Source organism: Falco punctatus, assembly GCF_963210335.1.
Source record: "Falco punctatus genome assembly, chromosome: 11".
In the NCBI taxonomy this organism is placed as follows: domain Eukaryota; kingdom Metazoa; phylum Chordata; class Aves; order Falconiformes; family Falconidae; genus Falco; species Falco punctatus.
In genome coordinates this window covers 11,254,489-11,277,076 of record NC_137591.1, presented here as the reverse complement: position 1 = coordinate 11,277,076, position 22,588 = coordinate 11,254,489, and the positions used below count along the sequence as shown (strand labels likewise).

The 22,588-nt window shown below is 46.3% G+C and overlaps 3 protein-coding genes across 10 annotated transcripts in view; all 3 read right to left on the bottom strand.

Annotated features, from left to right (window-relative positions):
- The window catches only part of IPP (intracisternal A particle-promoted polypeptide), a 106,133-nt gene that overhangs the window by 43,333 nt on the left and 40,212 nt on the right, over window positions 1–22,588 (bottom strand). The gene's annotated exons all lie outside the window — the stretch shown is intronic.
- On the bottom strand, window positions 491–4,085 carry CCDC17 (coiled-coil domain containing 17). Of its 8 annotated transcripts, none has more exons than XR_013930995.1 (8): window positions 3,114–4,085; window positions 2,520–2,655; window positions 2,304–2,421; window positions 2,146–2,202; window positions 1,522–2,067; window positions 1,273–1,442; window positions 842–987; window positions 491–716 (listed from the first exon to the last, which is right to left on the bottom strand). XR_013930995.1 is itself a non-coding variant. In XM_080406100.1 (8 exons), exons 1-8 carry the CDS (start codon window positions 3,291–3,293, stop codon window positions 683–685), a joined length of 1,167 nt encoding a protein of 388 aa, XP_080262226.1. In that variant the 5' UTR covers window positions 3,294–4,085; the 3' UTR covers window positions 491–682. The 8 variants fall into 8 exon arrangements, 7 of the variants coding, with proteins under 7 accessions (XP_080262226.1, XP_080262227.1, XP_080262228.1 ...); XM_080406100.1 differs by having other exon boundaries at window positions 1,742–2,067; XM_080406101.1 differs by having other exon boundaries at window positions 491–622; window positions 1,742–2,067.
- The window catches only part of GPBP1L1 (GC-rich promoter binding protein 1 like 1), a 35,247-nt gene continuing 17,555 nt past the window's right edge, over window positions 4,897–22,588 (bottom strand). The window contains exons 4-12 of the mRNA XM_080406098.1: window positions 20,716–20,845; window positions 20,084–20,367; window positions 17,225–17,297; window positions 15,839–16,032; window positions 11,710–11,850; window positions 7,908–8,066; window positions 7,050–7,174; window positions 6,077–6,179; window positions 4,897–5,820 (exon numbers count right to left, since the gene is read on the bottom strand). Coding sequence (XP_080262224.1) covers window positions 5,674–5,820; window positions 6,077–6,179; window positions 7,050–7,174; window positions 7,908–8,066; window positions 11,710–11,850; window positions 15,839–16,032; window positions 17,225–17,297; window positions 20,084–20,367; window positions 20,716–20,845 — 1,356 coding nt within the window. The 3' untranslated portion in view covers window positions 4,897–5,673. The remainder of the gene's footprint in view (window positions 5,821–6,076; window positions 6,180–7,049; window positions 7,175–7,907; window positions 8,067–11,709; window positions 11,851–15,838; window positions 16,033–17,224; window positions 17,298–20,083; window positions 20,368–20,715; window positions 20,846–22,588) is intronic.

Below are 22,588 nucleotides of genomic sequence, written 5' to 3'. Positions count from 1 at the left end.
GGGTTGTGGGTCTCAGCCCTGGCACCCTCAGGGGCTCCCTGGGCATTTCCATCCACATCTGCCTAAGGGCTGGCTGCCGGTGGGAGGAGGGATGGATGAAACTTGCATGGGAAGGTTGAGACAAAGCCTTTTTGCCTTCTGCTGGGGCATGGGATAAGGCCGTAGCTCTGGCTGTGTTTGGTTCTTCCTGTGCTGAGCCTGGTGGTGGTTCCTGTGGTGCCTCCCTTGGCCTCCAGCAGCCTAAACATGCTGGGGAAGGCTGATAAGTGCTTGTGTGGCTGCTGCACCCTCTGTGCGTACTGGGACACTGCTGAGGTGCAGCACTGGCTCTGCTCAGCCTCCACTTTATGTCTCTCTGTGGGATGGTGGCTCTGGACAGAGGTAACAGCTACCCTCTGGTCCAGCCTCTCTCCCTGCGTGGGCCCAAGCGGGGATGAGAGGCTGCTCTAGGCCAACTGTATGTGTGTATGTATTAAAAAAGGCCAAGAAGTGAAGAACAACAGGTCGAAGCAATTTATTTAGCATGTGGCCAACACCACAGGGGAGGAAGTCTTGCTGTGGGTTTTGCTGGTTCCCAGGGCTGAGCTGTCAGTGCCTCTGGTCAGGCTTCCCCTAGCGAGGGCTGGAGGAGCGAGCCGAAGGGAAGGAGAGGGGGAAAAACTGGTTGTGTCCCCAGCGCTAATTACACAGCTGGTCCAAGGCCCCCAGCCCTGCAGCTGTAACACCAATTTTTGCCTTCCCTTCATGGCGCGTCTTGTTAACTACGACCCGGGGTCCTGCTCCAGCCTGGCGAGGGGGTGCCGGGGCAGGGCCGTGGGGACACCGCCTGCTCGTGGCTCACCTTCGGCGAGGCTTGTGCTGTGCAGGGGGCTCCCGAGCAGGAGGAGGGTCCTCCAGGGCCCTGAAGGGGGCAAGGGGGAGGCTGGGGGGCACACGGGGGTGGCTGGGGGCTGTGGGGCTGCCTGTCAACGCTGGCCTGGGGGACTCCTGGGAAAGGAGGAAGGTGGCGTTAATGGGAGGGGGGTCCCGGTGCCACACATGGCGTCGGGTGTGCAGAGCAAGCCACACCTGTGGGTCAGCACTGGGGGACACACCTGCCCCCGTGGCCCTGGCTCCGTGGGGCAGCCGCGTCCCCAGCTGTGTCCCCAGCTGCAGCCAAGGAAGCTGGTCCCAAATCACCTCCCCACGCTCATCCTGCCCCGCTCAGCAGCCCAACCCCATCTCCCCTCCTCTCCCTGGAGAACTGGAATCACCCTGGGACAAGGCACTTACTGCAAAAAGCTCTGGTGCGGCCAGGGCTGGCAGGAGTGGGGGGGCCGCGGGGGGCGGGAGGATGGCGGGGGGCAGCTGTGGCCCCATCCACTCTGCGTGGCATCGCAGCATCCCCACCTCTGCCTGGAGCTGGGCCAGCTCCTCCGCGTGCTGCTGGGCTGCCCACGAGCCTGGGGGACGGGAACAACTCGGCGCGGGGTTTAACCGCCCCACCCCCGCCCCCAGCAGCCCCCTCCCCAAGCATCCCACCGGGCTGGTGCTCAGGCCGCTGGCTGTCCCGGTTGTGCTGCTGCGGTGACTCTCCCCGCTTAATGCCAAAGGGATCGCTGCCACTCAGCGCCGTCACTGTTGCAGCCTCCCCACTTGCACACGCCATAGGCAGCCCAGGGGCTCCGACTGTGACCCCGCAGGCAGCCGGGGGCTGTGGGGTGCGGTGGGGGCTGCCCCATCCCTGGGGCCCAGCACCTACCGGCATCGGCTCTCCTCTCCCTCCTGACCTTCAGCGCCAAGAGCTCATCTTCCAGCCGCCGGTTCTCCAGCTCCAGGGCCAGCAGCGCGGCATCCAGGCCCCGTCCCCCCGCGCCGGGGGGCTCTGCCGGCACAGCCGGGGGCGCCTCAGCTGCCGGCCACGGAGCCAGGGTCCCTAACGGGGGCTGGGGCTCACCCGTCCGCCTGCCCCCGCGCAGCCCCGCGGGTCCCTTCTCCAGCAGCGTGGCCTCCACCTGGAGCTGGAGGAGCTGGTCCAGGATGGCGGGGTCGCTCCCGCCGGCGCGCAGGTAGGCCAGCCGCAGCGCCCTGCCACAGCCCGGGGTCAGCCGCCGCCGCGGCCCCGGGGCGCTCGGCTGGGCCCCCCCAGCGCCCGCGGCCCCTCACCTGGCCTCGGCCGCCAGCGGCCCGGCTGGGGGGGCGGTCTCCAGGCACGGCGCGGCCCTGGGGGAGGAACGGGCAGGTGGCGGGGGGCGAGGGCCCCTTGCTGGGCAGCACCTGGGCGCTCCCCGGGGCGCGGAGCCCCGTCCCCCCCCGGGGCTCACCCGCCGTGTGCCGCTCGCAGCCGCCCGGCCTGGTCCCGCAGGGCCCGGCTCCGCTCCACTTCCCCCTGCTCGGGGCGGGGGGTCGCGGCTGCCCGGGCCGCCAGCCTCCGGCACAGCGCTGCGGGAGGGCGGGGTCAGGGGGCTCGGCGGGGCCCGCACAGCCCCGCTCCCGGCGCCCCGCACCCCGCAGGTGCCGCCCCACCGCCCGGCGCTCACCCTCCCTCTGCTGCTCCAGCCGCCGCGTCCGGGCCCGGATCTCGGACACGCGGCGCTCATGGGCCTCCCGCAGCGCCGGCTGCTGCCGCCCGTGCCCCGGGGCCGGGCCCTGCCGGGGCTCCTGCTGCGCGGGGGGCTGCAACGGGCGGCAGCGGCTGGAGACCACCGGCCGCGGGGAGCCGCCGCGGTGCCGGTGCCCCCCCGGGCGCGGGGCCGTACCTCCCCCGGCGGCCTCCAGCAAGCGGCGCCGGCCGGGCGGAGCAGGGCCCTCTCGCGGAGGGTGAGCACCTGCCCCGGGGGTCCCCCGCCCCCCCCCGGCCCGCGGCAGCCTGGGAAGCACAAGGAGCCGGGGCGGCGCAGCGCGGGCGCGGTGCGGGGACGCCCCGACCTCGCGGGAGCAGGAGGGAAGGGGAAGGGGCGATGACGCCCACCCTGGCGGCGCGGCGGGATGCGGGGGGCGCAGGGTGCCCCCGGCTCAGGCCAGGCGGGACCCAGCCGCGCTGGCTGCGATGCCGCCCCCTCGGCCCCCGCCGCGCCCCCGCCCCCGCCGACCGTCCCGCCCCGCCCGCGCCCCCGTGCCCGGCCCCACGGTACCGGGGTGTCCTGCGGCCGCCCCGCCGTGCCCGGGGCCCCCCCCGCCGGCAGCGGGGCCCCCCCGGGCGGGCAGGAGGTGGCGGCTGGGGGGGCCCCGGGGCAGAGCCGCTCCTCGTGGAGCCGCAGCAGCGGCCGGGAGCCGAGCGCCATGCGGCACCGGGGGCAGCGGAACCCCGCCATGCCCGGCCTCAGCCCCCCGGCCCGGCACAGCCCCGCGCGGCGGCGGTCGCTGCCGTGTTTGGAGCCGTCGCTACGGCGGGAGGGCGGGGGCCCGGCCGTGCCCACTTTGCCACGGGCACCGGGAGGGGAGAAACGCCGCCCGAGCAACCGGCGGGGAACGAGGCGGGGGGGCCCTGCTCCGGCAGCGCCGCGACACCGGGCCCGGCCCCGCGGCCGTTGCCGAGCGACCCCCCCTCCCCCCCTCCGCCGGCAGGTGCAGCAGCGGCCCCGCAGCCCCCCCGCCCGCACCGGGAGCCGCTCAGGCAGAAGCCGCCGCCGCCGCCGCCCCCTGCGCCCCACCGCGTCCAGACCACGGGGCGGGGGGAGCCGGGGGGCGCCGGGCCCGAGCACCCACGTCCTGCTGCTCCCCCTCGGGGGGGCTCCCCGCGCCGGCAGAGCCAGTTTGCCCAGTACAGGTGGCGAGCAGCACGCATTTATTTTTAAACTCACCCCTTTTCTTGACAACGATGCAAATACAATACGTAATTTTTCACTTAAATGGATGTAGGAAGTGAAATTAAAAATAAAAAAAAAACAAAGTAAACTTTTCCAGCCAAAAGCCCTGTTCGATGGGCCTGAAGTGGTAGGACGGCAGTGGCAGCCCCCAGGGAGGACTGAAGCGGCGGTTCGGAGGAACGTGGACAATCTGTGCAGTGCCTGACAGCACCCCCAGCACCCCAGTATGCCCAGCACCCCCAGCTCGCTCCCAGCTCCCGAGCCCCCCTCGCCCGGGGGCTGCACGGCCCTGCCGCCCCCCCCAGCCCCCAGGACCTAGAGGCACAGCGCATGGAGTCCCACCTGGCTCATCGAGCGCTCCCTCGAGTCCAGCTGCAAAGGCGCCCGGCTCCGCCTTCACATCGTGACACATCTGCCCTCTCTGCCTGGTCACCAGTGGATTAAAAAAACCCGATCGTGGCCGGGGTGATCCCCCTCAGGGCGGGACCAGGGGTTCCTGCTCCACGTGCGATTCCATCCAACCCGCTTGCAAACAGTGCACAACCATGCCAATACTTTCCAATCCAAAACGTTTGTGTACAAGCTGAACTTAAAACAGACACTAAAATAGCTTAGGCCACAACTGAGTTGTTTGTAAAATCCTTTTTAATCTAATAGAAATGTTTTCATGAATTTTTAAAAAAGATTTCAATGAAAACAGCTTTGGATTCAGACATTCCCTTGCCATGTTGTGAACATAAACAGCAGCATTGCACTAGGAACAAGTGACACCGACCAGTTGAGCTTCACGATTTTGTATGAAGCAGAATAAAAAAGCAAACTGCTTTAAGTGGAAGATAATTTGAATTATTCTCTTAAAAAAACAAAAAAACAAAAAACCAAAAAACAACCAACAAAACAACAACCATGGGCTATCATCTCAGTCTTGTTCTTCCTCTCCCTTCTTAAAGGAAGAGTTTAGCTTCTGCAGTCTGAGCGCTACAGCAATGTTTGCCAAGTGGAAAAATACAGCGGGAGAAGAAACTATTTATCCCCAGTGCTATTAGACCCCCAAAGTTGCAGGTCCCTTTAGAGGAAAGCTTTTCTTACATAAGAAAGACAATTAGAATTGGCAAACTGATGCAAAATATTTATTCCAAGTTAGTTATTTTTGATGCAGTAGTTTCTCCCCCTCATACAGACTCAATGTGATAGTCACTTTTTTAAATCTGTAAATAATGTTATCAAAATAATCTTAATCTTTGAAATCTCACAAAAAATTTATATTTTACAATCCACCCTGAATATCAAGGCTGCAAGAAGAAGAACACAAACAATTCCTATATCCAAATATTTTACAGCTGTACCCAAAAAAAGAAAACCACAAACGCCTGGTTAAGTGATGAAGCTCCCCGAGCCGCCAAAAAAAATAAAATAAAATAAAATATTCATGTTATTAGCATTAATTTAACATAATTAGAACTTCAATAGCCATTTTGTCATTGACAATGATTGTTTTAGCACACTTACCGCATGACATTATGTAATGCAGGCGGCACTGTTAGAAGCTTGTTGTTGCAAAGATCAGTCAGCCACTTGTATCCTGCTTACAAGACTGAACTTGTGCACTGCCCCACAAGGGATTTTTGTCAAAATTTGCTAGCTGCACAAACTTCTATTAAGCATTAGGGTAAAACCAAAAGAAAAAGCTAAAGAAGCCAATTTCTCTCTTCTTTGGGATACAATTATTTCCCTTGTGCATGAAGTATCAACAACAAAAGAAAAAACTGAACAGACTGGAGACAGAATAAACTCTGTTTAGTTTATACAACCCCAAACACATGTTGAGCTATGAACTGAGTTTATTGGGTTGGTTTTATTTATTTTAATTTTCTTGTGCCCACTTTCAGGCATCGTCATCTGACGTTTCGCTGCTACTAGTTTCTGTGTCTGAGTCCTCAATCTTTGTCTTAAAAGTGCTTCTCCAGTGGAACAACAGGCTGGAGCCGCGGCCCTGAAGAAATCCGTTCTTCCCAAATCCATTTCTTCTTCGCTGTAGGAAGGAAATTAAGTTTTAAAACAAGCAAAAGTGCAGAAAGTAACTGTCACTAGCCACCTGCCGACACAAATTAAGTATTTAACCGCGTACACACGCTCTGCACAGATAATGCAGGTTAACCAATTACACTACAATCTCACTGCAATTCTCTGTCCTCTCCAACATCCTTAAGAATCACACCACGAAAGACTGGTGCATGAGAAGGGAGAGGGAGAAGAGCGGTCACAAGTGGCAAGAGCTGTAAACGTACCTGCTCTGATTTAATTTGGAACTCTTTGAGCTCATCCTCCGTGAGGGGAAGGTAGTTCTCATCATTTTCAGGATATTCCTGCCATCCCATTTCTTTCAATAACCTGATTTGCAGAGGAAATAAAAGGGGCATGGGAATTAAAGGAAGGGAACAGTGGCAAAGCAGAGAACACTTTGTCCACGAAGCACGAGGTTTTATATTAAATAACTCCCAATTCACCAGGGAGTCTTCTGTGTTAGAGACCGCTTCAACAGTGCCTCGTGTTTACCCAACATTTTTCAATATCTTTTACAAATACTACAGCAGTCCTGTACAAAGGGTAAATAACTAGCCTGGCAGAAGGAAAGCCAGGCAGAGATTTGAAATTCTACCCAAGGACACTGAAGGAGGACATGAGGCAATCAAACCAGTATCACAGCTCAGAATCTCCTAAAGCTTACTATCTGCTTGCACCAGGTGCTCACATGCTGCTTACTCACTGGTTACTGGATACAAGCTGAGATACTAGGTAAATATTTTCTTAACTCTCCTCCACTTTTACAGCATTTAAAGCAGCACAGGGCCATTCTAAGTGCAGACAGGAAGCAAGCAGTGTGTGAGGATGACCATCACATTTAGGACACCTGCTTGTAAATAAACTAGAATCACACCAGGTTCGTGCTGACTCCCAGTGTGGGCAGGTAAATACCTAGGCAGCATTAACACACAGGGATGTGGCACCAGAGAAGCCCCAGAATTTAATTACAGGCCTTGGTAAAGTCTTGGCTCACCTATTGTCAGTGTCTTGTTTTACTTTCAATAAGACTCCACCCAGTCCAGTGCTAGTTATGAAGCCCACCCACCTCTAGCTCAGTACACACAAAGCTGCTGCTGCTGCTTCCCAGAGTTTTCCTTGAAATAGCTTTCTTCTCCTCACACAGTCCAAGGACTTGCCCTCCTTTACTCCAGGCACCTTATTTTGCCATTTGCTCACCTGTGTTCTGCTTCCAATGAATGAGAGAGGTTTTCCCCCTCCTCCGGCAAAGGGAGAGAAAGGCCATTCTGATGGCAGTTCTCTTCCCAGTTTTCCTTTGGTTCTGGTGTGCTGTTGCTCTCCATCTAAAGAAAAATAAAAGCAGCAAAATGTGCTCACACAGGCCACGCCAACAGCACAGATCCAAGTTCAAAGCTTCTACTTTTGGAAGTAAAGCCAAGCCTTTCACCCCCAGCCAGTGTTTTTTCAGAGCTCAGACCAATAATGGTTGAAAGCAACTTCTACCTGGCTGTGACAAGACAACACAACATGAACAGCTGGCGGACTGCACTTCTGTGTCAGGGGAGTAAACGCCAGCATTACAGGGCCAGCAGCTTCAGAGCGACAGTAAGAAAATGATGGGAACGAAATACTCCTAAGGACACATTAAGCCACAGGCTTATGCATTTAGGGGTCTGGTCCAAGCCTGGAGCAACTATCCCACACCTTTCAAAAGCACTGAGTTCTGCTTTCCTGTGGATGTAGTTTGACAAGAAGAGTTTGAAAGCAAATTAAGATGTTAAAATATGGTATTGTTCCACTCCTTAGAGAATCCTTGCAAAAAATCTAGATGACCTTCACTATCTGTGATCTGCCCTTCCACCCCATTTATTACTTACCCATTTGCATTTCATCATGTCACTGATCTCCTTTCATCACAGTACTGTGCACTACTTCTGCTGGCATGTGTGCCAGACCAATGAAGTCATTCCTTTCCTCCTCCAGAGCCAGAATTCGTACACTGCTCTTTTTTTATTTCAGTACCCAACTCCTTAAATACATAACAATCATACACACAAGTAAAGACAGTGATCTTACATCATCCAGCTTGTCACATTCTCTGTTCTCGGTTATCTCCCCATTCCTATCATCTTTCAGTGCCTTCAGGAATTCGCTCTTTTTATCAGTGGTACGGCGCATCAGCTTTGTCAAGCGTGAAGAGCAGATCTCGATGGGAGGGGTGGTGCTGGAAGGACTCTAGACAAGGAAGACAGAATACAGAGCCTTTCAAACTGTATTGCTGCCAGGATGGGGCCCTTGTCAGTGCTTGTGCTTACACCTTTCAAACACCCATCAGGTTCTTCGGCTGGCTCTTAACCCCTCAAGCCAGAAAAATCTAATGTCAAACTTCCACCAAAATACTGGCTGGTGTTGCACATCATTTCTTCCCTTACCAGCACGCTGTTCTCCCACCTATCATTATCGACTCTTAGATTTTTTTCTTCCCCTAGGAGTCAATTCACACGGCCATGAATATGTTTATTTTGTTCCTTGGCAATGTAACTCGTATCAAGCAACGCTGGAGCCTACAACAGGATATTAAGGCTAAGAAATTAATGCAGGACTCTCACCCTGCAAAAATTAAAAAATTAAGAGGATTAGACTCAGTTCAAATTTGCATCTTAAGACGTCCTGGCAGACTCTACCCTGAAATTAAGCTATGGGGTGGTAATCTCCTTTTAGGGAGTGGTCACCCCCTTAACTAACCACAACTGGATGTGAAATAGGTAGTCACAGCCTCAGCACCCTCCCCTGGAGAGCACGATGCCAATTCCCTGCTATGTACACTCACAGCCCAGATGGTTCCGTGTGGAGCCAGACACAGACAACCCTGGAGCCTGGGGGAAATCTGCTCAGCTCAACTCCTGAACCCAAGGTCACCTCCCATGCTCTCCCACAGTGTTTGAGCTTTCTTAATGATCTCGAATCTGCAGACCAGGCATAAGTCACAAAAGTTTGCACATCAGCAGTACCCCAGCCAGGATGCTCCAATAAAAATATTGCTAACCAAGATAAGGTTTCCATTTAATTGTTCCACAATTTTGAGGGGACACATACAAGAACTCCAAGAACATGTTATGTGAAAATTCCCGGTATTTTAACCTTCTGATCATATATGGAGCTCATGTCTGGCTACCCTAAGACAACAAGGAATTTAGTCATTCATATGGATACCTGACGACAGTAGAATCTTGCACGCAAAACTACTCTTTCCCTTCACTTACTCGCTTTGATTTTTTTCTCAATATTACAACAGAGTAAAATTTCCTAAAGTCTGTAGTGTTCCCCCCCACCCCTTTTTAAGCTAGGGTGGGAAGGTTGCAAATTCAGGCTCTTCAACATAAATCTCTTTTGCAAAGTACTTTTATCATACTTACAGTGCTTTGAGCAAAGATCAAGGGAACTAAAATATTTAGCAAAACAAAAACAAGGCAGCAACTGCTGCTCGTACTTCTCACGCCTGTTGCATATGAAATACTGGTGTGAAATAATGCCTTTCAGGGACGTGCATGCTGAACGTAAGTAATGCCTTACAGTAAGCATTTCTCAGGTGGCCTTTTCAGATTTTGCCTAATTCAACACTGTAAGGAACAAATCCGCAATTGTAACAGACGTAACAAGGGACCATGAATATTAGGATAAAAAGCCGGCCCAGTACTGAAATGAAGCTCTCGACACGGTAACTAGTTTGACTGCAGTGACAGAAGGCACCAATGAACAAAGGAGACTAAAAATTAGATGTCTTCTGGTAATTTGGAACACTCAAGCTCTCTTTGCTAGTGGCTGTTTTAATGTTTAACAGAACTGCTGAGGTACTAAAACTTAGTTTCTACAAGTCAGGAGAAGACAATTACTAGCTAAGTTTAGAAACAACAGATTCCTGACAGGGAATTTAATTTCACCTGAATTCTGGTTTTATGCATAACCTTCTGCAGAAGGGTTTTTATGTAACATTCTCTTTTAGTGTTAAAGGGGTACAAGTAGTCATTTTAGGCATCTTTCCTAAAGGTAAGTTTATCCCTTTAAAACATCGAGGCATCTCTCAGGGTTTTTTTTTTTGTTGTTTTTTTTTGTCGTGATAGCACCACACATGACCTCAGATACCCGTATATAACAGGGACAGCCACTCTTACAGAAGAGTAATTTTATGAATTCAGACTATATCTTAATTTGGTTATCTTAGACTGACTTGTGAGGACATGGCGCCACTGGTTGGCACCCTCTTAGTTTTCAACACACTGTGGTCTCATATGAATAAAGGTGCTATTTTCAACACTTTGGCGGGAGGGGCGTTACCCCCGTTTTAGAAATAAAAAGGCAGAGGTTCCTTGCAGCAGGCCTGCGGAGCTAGGGTTACACTAGTACTTGATGGCCGTGGTCCTGTGTTTTCATACTGCAAGCCTCCAACAGATTCAAAGAAAAATGTACTACAACTGTTCAGTTTTAGCTGGGAGAAATTTTTAAGCCTTTTTGTTTAGTTGATTGATGCTGGTAATACAAGAAGCATTCAAGGAAGAACTGCTTGTCCTAGGGAAAACCCAGCTGCCTACTCTTGCTCTCAGATTAGGACCTGACATCTTGGCTGACTAAAGTTTCAAGCAAGACCTTCTTGGGGTGGGGAATGAAGGAGACTACTTGTGTTACTATTGTATGATATAAAATGAACGCCCTTCTCGGTATCTACTTGGAGGTGAAAGCCTATTTAAGCTGACATATTTACGCTGCACAGGTGGCCATACTGGGCTGTGCATTACACAAAAAGGAAGGCTGTCAGTGGCACAAAGGACTCTGTTTAAGGAGAGAAATAAGCAAGGTAAGGTAAGGGAATACAGTGTAAGATCTATTTGTCAAAGCAACGTGTGCATGATTGTGCTTTTACACTCAGCAGTGGCTAAAGCAGGAAAGTACAGGCTGTTGCAAAGTAAAGCCTGCAAAGCAGAGAATCATAAAGATTACAAGGTTTTATTTTAGAAGTAAGATCTGTAAAGGAACAAGACAAACACACAACTAGAAAAAAAACCCCACTGCTACACTTGAAACGCAAACACATTCATTTCAAACTTTGTGAATATGTCATTTATCACAATCTGTTTTATTTTTGTTCTTTTTACGTATGATCACAAACCTGTTGAATTTTGATTCCCAGAAGCAGAGGAGAAAAGCTATTCAGTGTCACTTTTCTCTTAAGCTTTATGGAATTTCAAGGTCCAAACCAGAATTTTGTTTACAAGCTATTAAGTGAAGTATAGGAATGCTGGCCAAATGTATATATGTCACAGTTACTGCTGAAACGTTAAATATTCCAAGGTCCTCTCCGTATTTCAGACCAAACCCAGGGGTATTTCCACCTCAGTAGATTACCTCCTTCCAACTCCAAAATTACAAACCGACACTGTAGCTGAAGATAGATTTTAAACTCCCTCAGTCTCCTCATAGCTTCTTCTACAGGAAGGATATGAGGCAGATCACCCTCCTTTCCCCTTATTTTCCCATACTGAAGAACAGCATGAGAATCAGTTTACCTTTCTATTCCAATAACACAAAGTCTATGCATATGTAGTTATCTGACACGATGTAAAGCATTGGTACTTCTTGTTTTATATTAGAGAGAAATTCTAACACATTTGGAACCAACACCAACGGCTGTACATCCAGGTAAGCCACATTTTTGTTTCCTTTCTTGTATCGGAGATGCGGCAGAACGTTCTAAGAACGTATAAGTGAGTTATTCTTCAAGGGTGCAAAGGTAGCTTCCATGTACAGAGAGGACCTTATGTTTAAGCTACAGCAGGTGATAGTGATAAAATTTCCCACCCTATCCCCAAACCCAACCCCGTACCTCTTTGGGAGAGGTGAGGACTGAGCCACTCGCCAGTACCGCTGGTTTGGTTACAGACACTGGACTGGTAAAGGCAGAGTCACGGCTGGAGGAAAGCGAGCCTGGTTTATGTTCACTTCTGTTGGCTTTCCACGGACTTGGCTATATTGAAGAGAACACAAAATACTGGAGAGTAAATGGTAAGGCACAAGAAGGGTTGCTTGCTAGTAGTAAAACAAATAAATGTTATGTTGGCTGTTGTACAGATTTTTTTTCCCCCTCCCTCTGCAAGAACAGTCTCAAGTTTATCTCAACACCCATTATTTTCACCCATCTTCTGTTTTCCCCAAACCCAATACAATTCTGCTTCATGGGCACCACTCTCCAGTAAAACCTCTTTATTACTCAAAGAAAATCCAGCATTGCTCTTCATTAATTGGAATCACCACCAAGTAATGCAATGCATCTTACAGCTACCCACAGATGGGAAGTAAAAAAAAAAAAACCCAAACCCATTAAATTCACATTTCATATGGGAATACTGTATGCCACAAATAAAGGGTTTGCATCACTTGACAGGAATTTCCCCTGTGCGAGGAAGCACATCAAGGAATATTTCTGTCCAGGTTGAGAATGCAAATTATTTATTTCCTAGGGTTCTGAAAGTGTCCATCATTAAACTGATTCAGCAATGAGGAAGAAAAAGCAGCCAGCTCATTAAAGAGCATAAGCATTTGCTGTTTTGTTTTGGATACTCTCTACAGTATCCCTTTAAATAACACTAGCGATGTGGCTGAAAAGCAAAGACTTCAAGGTAAATTGTTGTTACTTGGAATGTTACTCATATCAACCAAGGACAAACACTGTGAAGTGACAGTCTTTACAAACAGGATCCCAACAAGAAACTTGTATCAAAGAGCACGAGAAATACTCCTGCAGAGCATTAAACCACGCTGGTTCCTTTGACCCATTAGACTTTGGAAGCCAACTTCAAGCCATCAGCAAAATAACTCATGCACAAGTGGGATTCAGTTAAATCTGAGATGCAACATATCTTGCATTCTGCAAGCAAGGAGAGCAGAAATAATTATTTCAGTATGTTATCACTCTGCATTGGGTTATTTTATTAATTTAAAAATAAATAAATCAGTAGGGGAGGCCATCAGCATTCCTCTTCCACTCCAACTTAAAAACAAGAGCAGTCCACATTATTGAACGGATTATCTGGCATTCACAGCACACATTCCAAACATTCCCTTCAAACCCAGAAAACATCCCGATCTGCACAATATTGCCTGGTACTAGAATTAGGGTGTAGAATTACTGTGACAAAAAGTTTTTCTGCGCAGAGCCGGCGGTCGCCCTGCTTAGACACCCAGCTCCGAGCTGCTGATCCGTTGTTCTCCCAGCTTCCACAAAGGGGCAGCTCAGACAAATTCAAGGCCAGACCCTGTTGCTTTCTTAGGGAGGCCACCAGATTCAAGCACAACAACTAGAGATGAAAATCAAAAGGAATCGTTTGCAGATTACGACCTTGAGGAGGTATTGCTTGACTGTGAACAATTCGCCATCTCAATTAGCCCAGAAAGAATGGACTTGTTTCACTGCCACCAGTCCTCTTCCTTTCAGTGCTACTCGGTACAACTTAGCACAAACATTTTTCATTCTGTTTGCCTGTGACAGCTTTCCAATACTGCTGACTTGGTCAAAAGAGATGTTTTGACCCCTCTACTACTTTGTGCACTGCAGTTTCTGTACAACTTTCTAGAAGTCTTCAGAATAAGGCATCCTAGCATAACTGCTTTATGTCTGTACCTTTAAAAAAAGGCATCATGCACACAGTTTTTCTGGCTAAGGATATGCTGAATCTCACCTTTTAGCTTTGCTTATGGCCACCATTCCTTAACAAAAGTGCTGCTGATGACAACAGCGGCCAATCCTTCCCTGTTGCAATCCCCACCACTGAGGAGCACCATATTCCCCCAACAACCACAGCACCAGGTCAGTGCATGCACACTTAAACACTCTATTACAATTCTAATTCTACATCTTAATTGAATTCTAAATTAGCTCAAATACTTCTAAATCACTAAGTACATATTTATATCCTACTTAACATGACTGATCTCTTGGGCTACGTACCAAAAGTCAATACCTTCTCCACTAGCCAAACAGCATTGTGTATGTTATCAATACTGTAATACTTCAGGTATGAATCCAGGCGTAATCCATGCCCACTGACTGGCTCAGCACAGTGAATACTTCATTAAAAGAAACTTAGGCAACTATCACTACCTACTGTCATAATGTCTGATTTAAATATAGATACAGAATCTGGGATGGAAATGAGAGCTATGTAACATGTAAAACAAGCTAACAAAAAACCCTACCATTATCCTTCACATAAGCTGAACTTCCACACCATAGTCACAAGGCTGTCTCAGAAAAAGATAATGTTTATAGATAATTTGAAAAATACTAAGTGGCTTATTCCAACTGTGAGCACCAATTAATACATTTTTTGTTTAATCTCAGGAATCGAAAAACTTACAGAGTCTAATTTCAGAACAGTTAGGAAAGGCTTCAAAAGCAGCTCTTCTAGATGGAATTAATGGAAAAGCTCTAACCATGGGCTTCAGAAGTAGCCCAAACAAATGCAGTGGTGACGGCACAGCAAGGAGTAAAAGGTACACAGACTTTTATGTCCAAATTTTACAATTTCAAGCAACAGGTATACCATGACCAGCACTAACAACAGACATTTGCATAGCTTCAGAAATGCATTTCCATCTCTACAGTTGGTATAGCACTAACGTTCAGAGCTTGCAAGTTATCTTTGCACACAACAGCTAAGACAGAAAAGCTGTTTGCATTCCTGTTCACTAAAACTCTGTTTACTTTGAAGCAATCAAAAAGACAATCTTAAGAGTCTGGACAGAAACTGCATCTTTGACTTTTTGTTTCAAAGACCACTCAAAACATCCAGACTAAAAATAGGTAAGACTATATATACACATGTATCAGTCAAGCTGTACAAGCAAAAATAAAAGCCACAGGAGGCCCCTATCCATCAGAAGCTGCATCTTGTTTAACTATTCTAAACAAGTAGGTATATGGACTGAAAAACTTAGTAACAGCCTTATATAATGGGCCAATTCATCCCATCTCACTGAGAAGGAGATCAGTTGTCAAATTAAGGGTTTATGTAAGCTTATTTGATAATAATTTTAATCACTAGGATTTTTCCTGTAGCTGGCAGAATTTAGCCTGAATTAAGAGAAACTTAGAAAGGGGAAAGAAGCTCTCAGCTTGCTTTCTTACAAAAAAAGTTGTTAATCTTTCCTATTTTGCTTTGAAGTGTGTAAGACTGATCTACTCTAATCATAGGGAAGATTTTGTTGGAATGTCACAGCCAGCATTAGTTATCAATAAATTTTAGCACTCAACGTATTTGGACACCTTTTTAAAGAATGACCTAGCTAATAATTTTCTTTAGCCTCTTCAATACTTTCACTATCAATCCTACAAAGTTTCTAGGGTATCTATACATGTAGATTCTCTGGAAAAATGGGCAACATAAAGCCTAGAACCAAGAAACAAACAAAAAAAGTACTTGTTTTTTTCAACACTCCTATATTTCTCTCAGTAAAATAATTATAGCACAAACCCCATTACTTTTCCAGGCTGTCTTTAAGGCTCAACTAAATTAGAGCTAAATTGCAGGATGTTACAATCTAATCTGATCTTAGCCTCAATTGTGTTTTAAACACATCAAAGTATTGTAACCTAATAAAGATTTTCCAAGGTAGTCACGTGAACAATTCAAGCACATTGTAGCACACGTTCCATTTCTCTGGCATTGCTTGTTTTGTCTAATTAATATAAGGATTTGTCTAATGCATAAGAACACACCCATTCAGACATTCGTATAGTCAGAAGAGAGGTTAGTTCTCTGTATGGACAAGACCAAATGGCATTTTAATAGGGAACAACAATTTTAGTAGTAAACAGACTTCTACTGTAAAGACCGCTACCCTAGAAACTACCGGGATTCCAACTCCTGCTATTTGTTAGGGGGTTGATTCCCCTGTCAAGGGAGAGAGCTCTCCCTTGAACTGCAGTTCACTAACTTGGTTCGAAACCCTTGTACCTTGGAAGGAGGAGCTGCAGGTTTAGGAACCAGATTTTTGTAGACACTTGGGACAATGGTGGTGGCTTTGTTGCCATTTGCCAGGTGAGAAACAGGTGATGTAAATGCAGCTGAGAAGGCAGCGGCAGGATCCTCTTTTGAAACCTTTTTGATGACCAGCATCTTGGTAGGTTGCTTGGCACTAGGGGGGTTTTCTGTAAAAATTAACATGAGAAAGATTCTGAAATACAAATGTTCAGTTTCATAACGGCTTCAGTATACTGCTAGTTTCTCCCCTTTCAATCTTAGATGCTACACATCTGATTCTGAGACTGCTATCAGCTCTTCTTCCATTTCAGCTTTGAGCAAAGATAGTGGATAAGGATGTCGAAGTCCAATCTTTTTTTGTTTAACAGCTCCCCTGACACTGAAGGGAAAAAACCCAACAGTGATAATCAGCTAACAGCCTTCCGCCATACTAGAGGAATCAGAACAGATAGTGGCATTTTTTTGAGCAACCATGGATCAGCTTTGTTAATTCATTGACACAGCAAAAATACTCTGCATAACATATCTCAAAAGACACAGTGCTTTTACAAACACAATTAATATTTCTCAGGCCAAATCAACATATTTGCAGGAGCAAAACAATTTAAAAACAGTAGTAGTATAAACGGCTAAAAGCCCCATAAATACTAATTGTCATTATTTTTTGAGCAGAACAATAGCTACCTGACAAACATGCAAAAAGAACACAATCTAGTACTACAGCAAGAAGTGTTCTTGATTTTTTTTTTGTAGTTGTACTATTTACGGTATCTAACTCAAATCATCTAGCTATATTCTAACTAGAGATTAACAAACCTGTATTTAGCTGCTAGAACTGGTACCTTGTTTCACTAATTTTTAGGTTCTTTTTAAAGGCACAGATTTGCATACCACATCAGAATCAAAAGCAAGCCTGTTCTGAGTAAAAACCAACCAAACAAACCCACCCCCAAATAAATCCAAACCACAGAACTATGACAGTTTTGCTGTATTTCTAATATGAAGATCACAAGTCAGGAACTAATGTCTAGTTCTCTCAAATCTGCTCTGCCCTTCAAGTGATGTCTGCATGGAATTGTAACTGCAGTTAAGACAGGAAGCAAAGGCAGAACAATGACATTACTGCCACCAGCAGTTTTTTTATGACAAGACAAGCACAATTTCAAGTAGACAAAAAGGCTAAGAGATCAGTGAAGATTGTGGCAGGAAAACAACAAAGGAGAAAAAGCTGCAAACTGTCTGCTTTAGGTAAGTTTTTAAAAACATTTTTGAGTGGAAAAAAATAGCATCTGAACATCGGTCACAACTCTCTGCTTCAGCATCAGCATTCTGTACAGTGATGTAAATACTTTCACCTACCCCATACTCCAGAAGGTGTCCCTAAAGGTTTGTTCTGGTTGTTTTGTCTTCCAGCTTCTGGATTCAAAGATGGCTATAAAAAGACAATGCAAATTAGTATACGATCATATTGCATATAACAAAAAAAATATTCAGTATTAACATAATGTTTTACTTCTAGGAACCCAGAGTGTAAGCAGGTTTCTGTGAACAGCATCTGAACTAGAAGGGTGCTTTGTCACAAAACATCTGAAACCCAAGTTCGTATTCTCCTTGGCTTCAGCCAACAGAGGGTTCAGGATAGGCCCTTATGTCTTCTACTATACAATTAAGTAGATGCCACCAACCAATACACGCATAACAGATTTAGGTATTTAATAAGCAGCTCAAAATATAAACCAGAATCCTCATCATCCGTATATGAAGAATCTTGTCTAATTTCCCAAATAATTTTATACAATAATAATGCATTAACCAATTAAAAAACAACAACCCAAAAGCAATACTAGGCTCCTAATGTAAAGGAATAATGAATATATATATATATATTTTTTTACTGACAAAAAAGCTACATGTGACTATGTTAAGCTTCAGAGTCCACTTTTCAGGGCAATACTGCACGCAGACTCAGTGCGCTCTGCAGACTTACCTTTGATTCAGTATCACAATTCAACCTGGTGGAACAACTAAGGACACATCCGAGCTCAAAGCGAAGTACAGAAAAATCTAAGCATTCAATGACAAGTGCTTGCGATTTAGCTATTCCTCTTCCCCGTCCCAAATAACTTGAATTCAAAATAAAGCCATCTTTTTCCTCTTTTTAATGAATTCTTCATATGTTAGTTACTATGGTGACAGCATAAGTCTCTAATAACGAGCTTCTGAAATAGTAGGCATTCCTGTTCTATAAGAGTTACGAAAAAATGTCACACCATAGCATAAATTCCTGCCTCAGACCCTAGAAACTCCTGTTTCAGTGCTTCATTTTTTAGTTACAGGTCAGTTTTATAGCAGGGGTACTCACACCACAGGAGAACTTAAACTAACAGCCTGTGTTGCAGACCTTTCAGGGGAAGCGTTGCCATCCTCAGCCACACAGACCTAACAGCTACACACTTAACCACAGCATACATTAGTTTCACCACTCTGGCAAAGACAATACAGGAGTTATTTAGCAAAGCGTGCTGCTAGACAGTGTGTGGCATTATCATCTTTAACAAAATTGGGGGAAGTAATTACAGAAGAAACAGCCATGTAGATGGGGAAAGGCACTCATCAAGGCACTGAAGAGGAGAATGAAGTAGTATGGAAAAAAGATTTAGACCAAGATAGACAACAGTGCACAATCACAACCATTAACACTAACTTTCTACATTTCAACCAGCTTTTGACAGTCTAAAGCACAGGCTTATAGAAATCCTGAATTACAGTATTCTTGAGAAATCAAATTAACAGAAATCCACACGCAAGCTTTATCACTGCTCTCCAGGTGTTCACCACCCTGTGATGCTGGCTACCACTCCCAGCAGAAGGAGATGAAGAAGAACAGCACGCGATCGCTCCCCTGGTACTTCATTGAAAAAAACCCAGCAGCATAAATCAAACTGGTTCCTGTGGCAATTTAAGTGTAGACTCTAGATTCTGCCCTGAAGCAGCAGTGGGCATGTATTTCACTTCAATTCCTGACTTCCTGAATAGCAGCAGTGCCATCAAACTGCCATGACAATTTCAGCTGTGAACAGCCTTCCAGAGATAAACACTGAATAAGAGAGCAAAAAGCCCAAGATGATGATACACGCAAGTGTATGTACTATCACCAGAAACTCTCATCGCTGGAGGCAGCAATGGCTTTAGCATTGAAGATGAAGGAAAAGTCAGAGGAATTGCATTAGGTGAAGGAAATGAGTTTACTAGAACCTTACAGATGATAATGACCTCATTAGACTGGTCAAGAAGAGCCTACAGACCGCAAGAAATAGGATGCAAAAAGCAAAACATATGGTCTGGTAACAATAAAATTATCTTCAGGGGACAGGAGAAAAAAAATGAAATTGTAAAGAGAAAGCAGAAAAGGTGCATATATCTCAAAGTGTTAGCATTAAGGAATGCACATGGCAAGGATGAAAGCTGCAAGTCCAAGTACTATTCATGAAAGTTTGGAAAACTAAAGATATTCCAGTAAAAACAGAGCCAGGATGTAAGAGACTATCATACTAATAATACCACATGAATCAGTGTGCTGGGTAAGAAGAAAGTTGGTGAATTTGAGATACTGATGGAAGAAACGGCTCAAGAAACCCTGATCCACAGATTAACAGAGGCAGGAAAACATCTCTGAGAACAGAATACTACTCCAGAGGATTCAAGACAGACAGTTGCAAAAGTCTGAGCACATCATGAACAAGCTTGGGAAGGTTATCACAAACACCAACATGTACCAGAATGTAGGAGACAGGAACAGCAGGCAGACTGAAGATAAGCTGAACAGGCCTACTTAGGAGGGAAGAAAAAAAAAAAACAAACAAACCAAAAACCACCTTCATAAGCAATGCCACAAAGTCAACACAATTACTCTTCCTGTGGCAGACCAAAGTGTCACCTCATGGGTTTCCATGAAGATCTGGCTTGTGTGTTATGACGTGTCTTCAGTTCACAATAACCATTTGTTAAAATACACATGCCAGCATCCATAATACAACAGGCTGTCAGGTCCTGAGGACTCTGAGTACCAATCAGCATCCTGTCAGCATCAGAATCATTTGTTAAATCTGTTGTAATCTCAAACATGGAATGGAATGCAACTCTAGATCCTTGTCACCTATCAGCACTAATAAAAATGAGATCTGAAAAGCCACTTCTAGTGAGAAGCTACACACTTACAAAATCTTCTTCCTCAAATTGCAACTGCTCTTTATCTTCTTTCTTCTCTTCCCTGGATTCAACAGGCAGCTTTTCTTGAAAGGCGGAACTTTTCCGAGAATGGAAGTTGCCATTCCAGTGGCGATGAACTCCAGTTCCTCCTCCACCACGCTGATTCACACCATCATGGCCCCGTGAGGGACCATGCCAGCCAGGCTGACTGCCAGAAAGCCCAACGTGAGCTCCTTTAGAAACACCAGAATCTACAGAATCATGGCGGAGAAGGGACGGCTGATGCCAGCAGTCTAAACAAAAGGAGATAAGTGTGCAAATAAAAAAGTCAACACAGCGTGCAGAATATCGGAAATATCAGGCTGTTTTTCTTGTTGTTAAGTCAGTGTTCACCAAGTAAACTACTATACCAACCTTATTAAGCTACTGTGTGATTATAACAGAAATCAAACCAAGCTATACAATGCACATACAGCTATCATAAAAACCCCTCAAGGCCTGAGCACATGACGTGAGAGAAGAGCACAGCACAAGTTTGTTGTAGGATGTTTTGAAAAAATACAGTTTGGGAAAATGTTTATATTCTGCAGAATATTCCAAAATGTTTGCTCACAGGCTACATTCTGATCCTTCTTACTCACCTCCTGCAGTTCGGAGGGGCCCATTATTGAAAAATCCATCAGAGGAGTTGTGTCTCCTACGGCTCACCCCAAAGCGGCCCTCTCCCCGTGGAAGATGCTCTCCATGTTTCTCAAAGGTGGCTGCAGGGGACTGCAGAAAGTAAAAAGAGATGTAATGAAGCATTCATCAGGGCGCTCCAGGAGCCTGTCAGTCCAACGGCAACATTTTGTCGATTGAAAAAAAAACCCCAACCAAACCCACCCCCTTCACCTCTCTACTAGTTTTCAATACATCATCCATATCTCCATCGCTTAGCCAATGTCAACAATCATGTAAGCCTGATCAGAAAGGCACACAAATCCACTGTCTTACACAGAATCAAAGAGAACCTAACACACTACTATCAGCAGTCTTTGCAAACACATACTTTCTGCAAAATTAATTTAAGAAATCCTGTGATACATATGTGCTCATTGATTCACTCCCCCTAAACAGAGGAGCAGACAGCAATGGAGGATCCAATCAGTCTGGTTAAAATTCAGAGATACTCAAGTAACTTAAAGCACTTTTGGACTATGACTCTGTAGAAAACATTAATACTTCTAGCATTAAGATTCCAAAGAATCTTTTGCTCTTCACTTTCCCTCATTTATAAAAAATTCAGATCAATAAAAAAATGGATCAAACATCCTGAAATTACTTTTGTGTCCTCCTATTTAAGCATGGAGGCGAAAGGTGTATTCTTTCTTGTTCACCAATGCTGTCCATCATAATCTGGTTTGGTATTAAAATGTTTTTCTCCACCCCATGCAGAAGCGACACAAGTTGTTGAAGTCCTAAAGCAGACTTCCGGGGTCAACCCAAGCTGCTTCTGGAATCAGTTTTGTAAAGAAGGTGACAGGCAAACTGCCCTCATTTTAAGTTTGCAAAAAACCTAACGAGTATTTCTGAGTTTGGAGTTAGAGCCCAAGGGCTTATCAATATATTACTCCACAAGGGTCAGATTATTTTCATAAATTAGACTGAAATTGTATCCTGAAATGTAAATACATGGCAGCTCAAGTCCTGACTCCCACAGCTTTAGGGCCATTTCTTTAAGGATTTTCTGTTTGGGATCCCACTCAAGACACAGTGCAAAGACACTGAACTACTTCCATGTCTGAACACAAAGACTGTTCTTCCTCTGAAATAGAAGAGATACATTTGTCAAGACAAAGACAACAAAAATGATTTTCACCTGTCCTGATTTCAGCTGGGATAGAGTTAATTTTCTTCTTAGTAGCTGGTGCAGTGCTGTGTTTTGGATTTGGTGTGAGAACAATGTTGATAACACACTGATGTTTTTAGCTGTTGCTAGGTAATGTTTATACTAAGTCAAGGACTTTTCAGTTTCTCAGGCTATGCCAGCCAGAAGGCCTGAGGGGCACAAGAAACAAGACACAGCCAGGACAGCTGCCCTGAACTAAAGAGGTATTCCATACCATAGAACGTTGTGTCCAGTATATAAACTGGGGGGAGTTGGCCAGGGCCTGTTGATTGTTGCTCAGGGACTGGCTGGGCATCGGTCAGCAGGTGGCAAGCAACTGTACTGTGCGTCATGTGGGTTTTTTTCTCCCTTCCCTTTGGATTTTATTCTTCTCCTCTTCTCCCTCCTTTTCATTATTGCTATTATTGTTTTAGGGTTTTTTTCTTCCTGCTTTATTCTAGTTATTGAATTGTTTTTATCTCAACCCTCGAGTTTTACATTAATTTATGATTCTTCACCCCATCCCTCTGGAGGGTAGGGGCAGGGAGTGAGCAAGCAGCTGCGTGGTACTTAGTTGCTGGCTGGGGTTAAAACACATCATCACCTTAAGTTTCCAAAAGCCTTCTTTAAAAACACAAAAGTAGTTA

Excerpts from the sequence above, each read along its gene's own strand:
- CCDC17 (XM_080406099.1), bottom strand. The coding sequence starts at position 3,293 with ATGGCGGGGTTCCGCTGCCCCCGGTGCCGCATGGCGCTCGGCTCCCGG. Across the intron at positions 2,656-3,113 it reads GGCGGCCGCAGGACACCCCG|CCCCCCGCGCAGCAGGAGCC; the intron begins GTACCGTGGGGC and ends CGCCCGTTGCAG. Across the intron at positions 2,068-2,145 it reads CCGCTGGCGGCCGAGGCCAG|GGCGCTGCGGCTGGCCTACC; the intron begins GTGAGGGGCCGC and ends GGGCTGTGGCAG.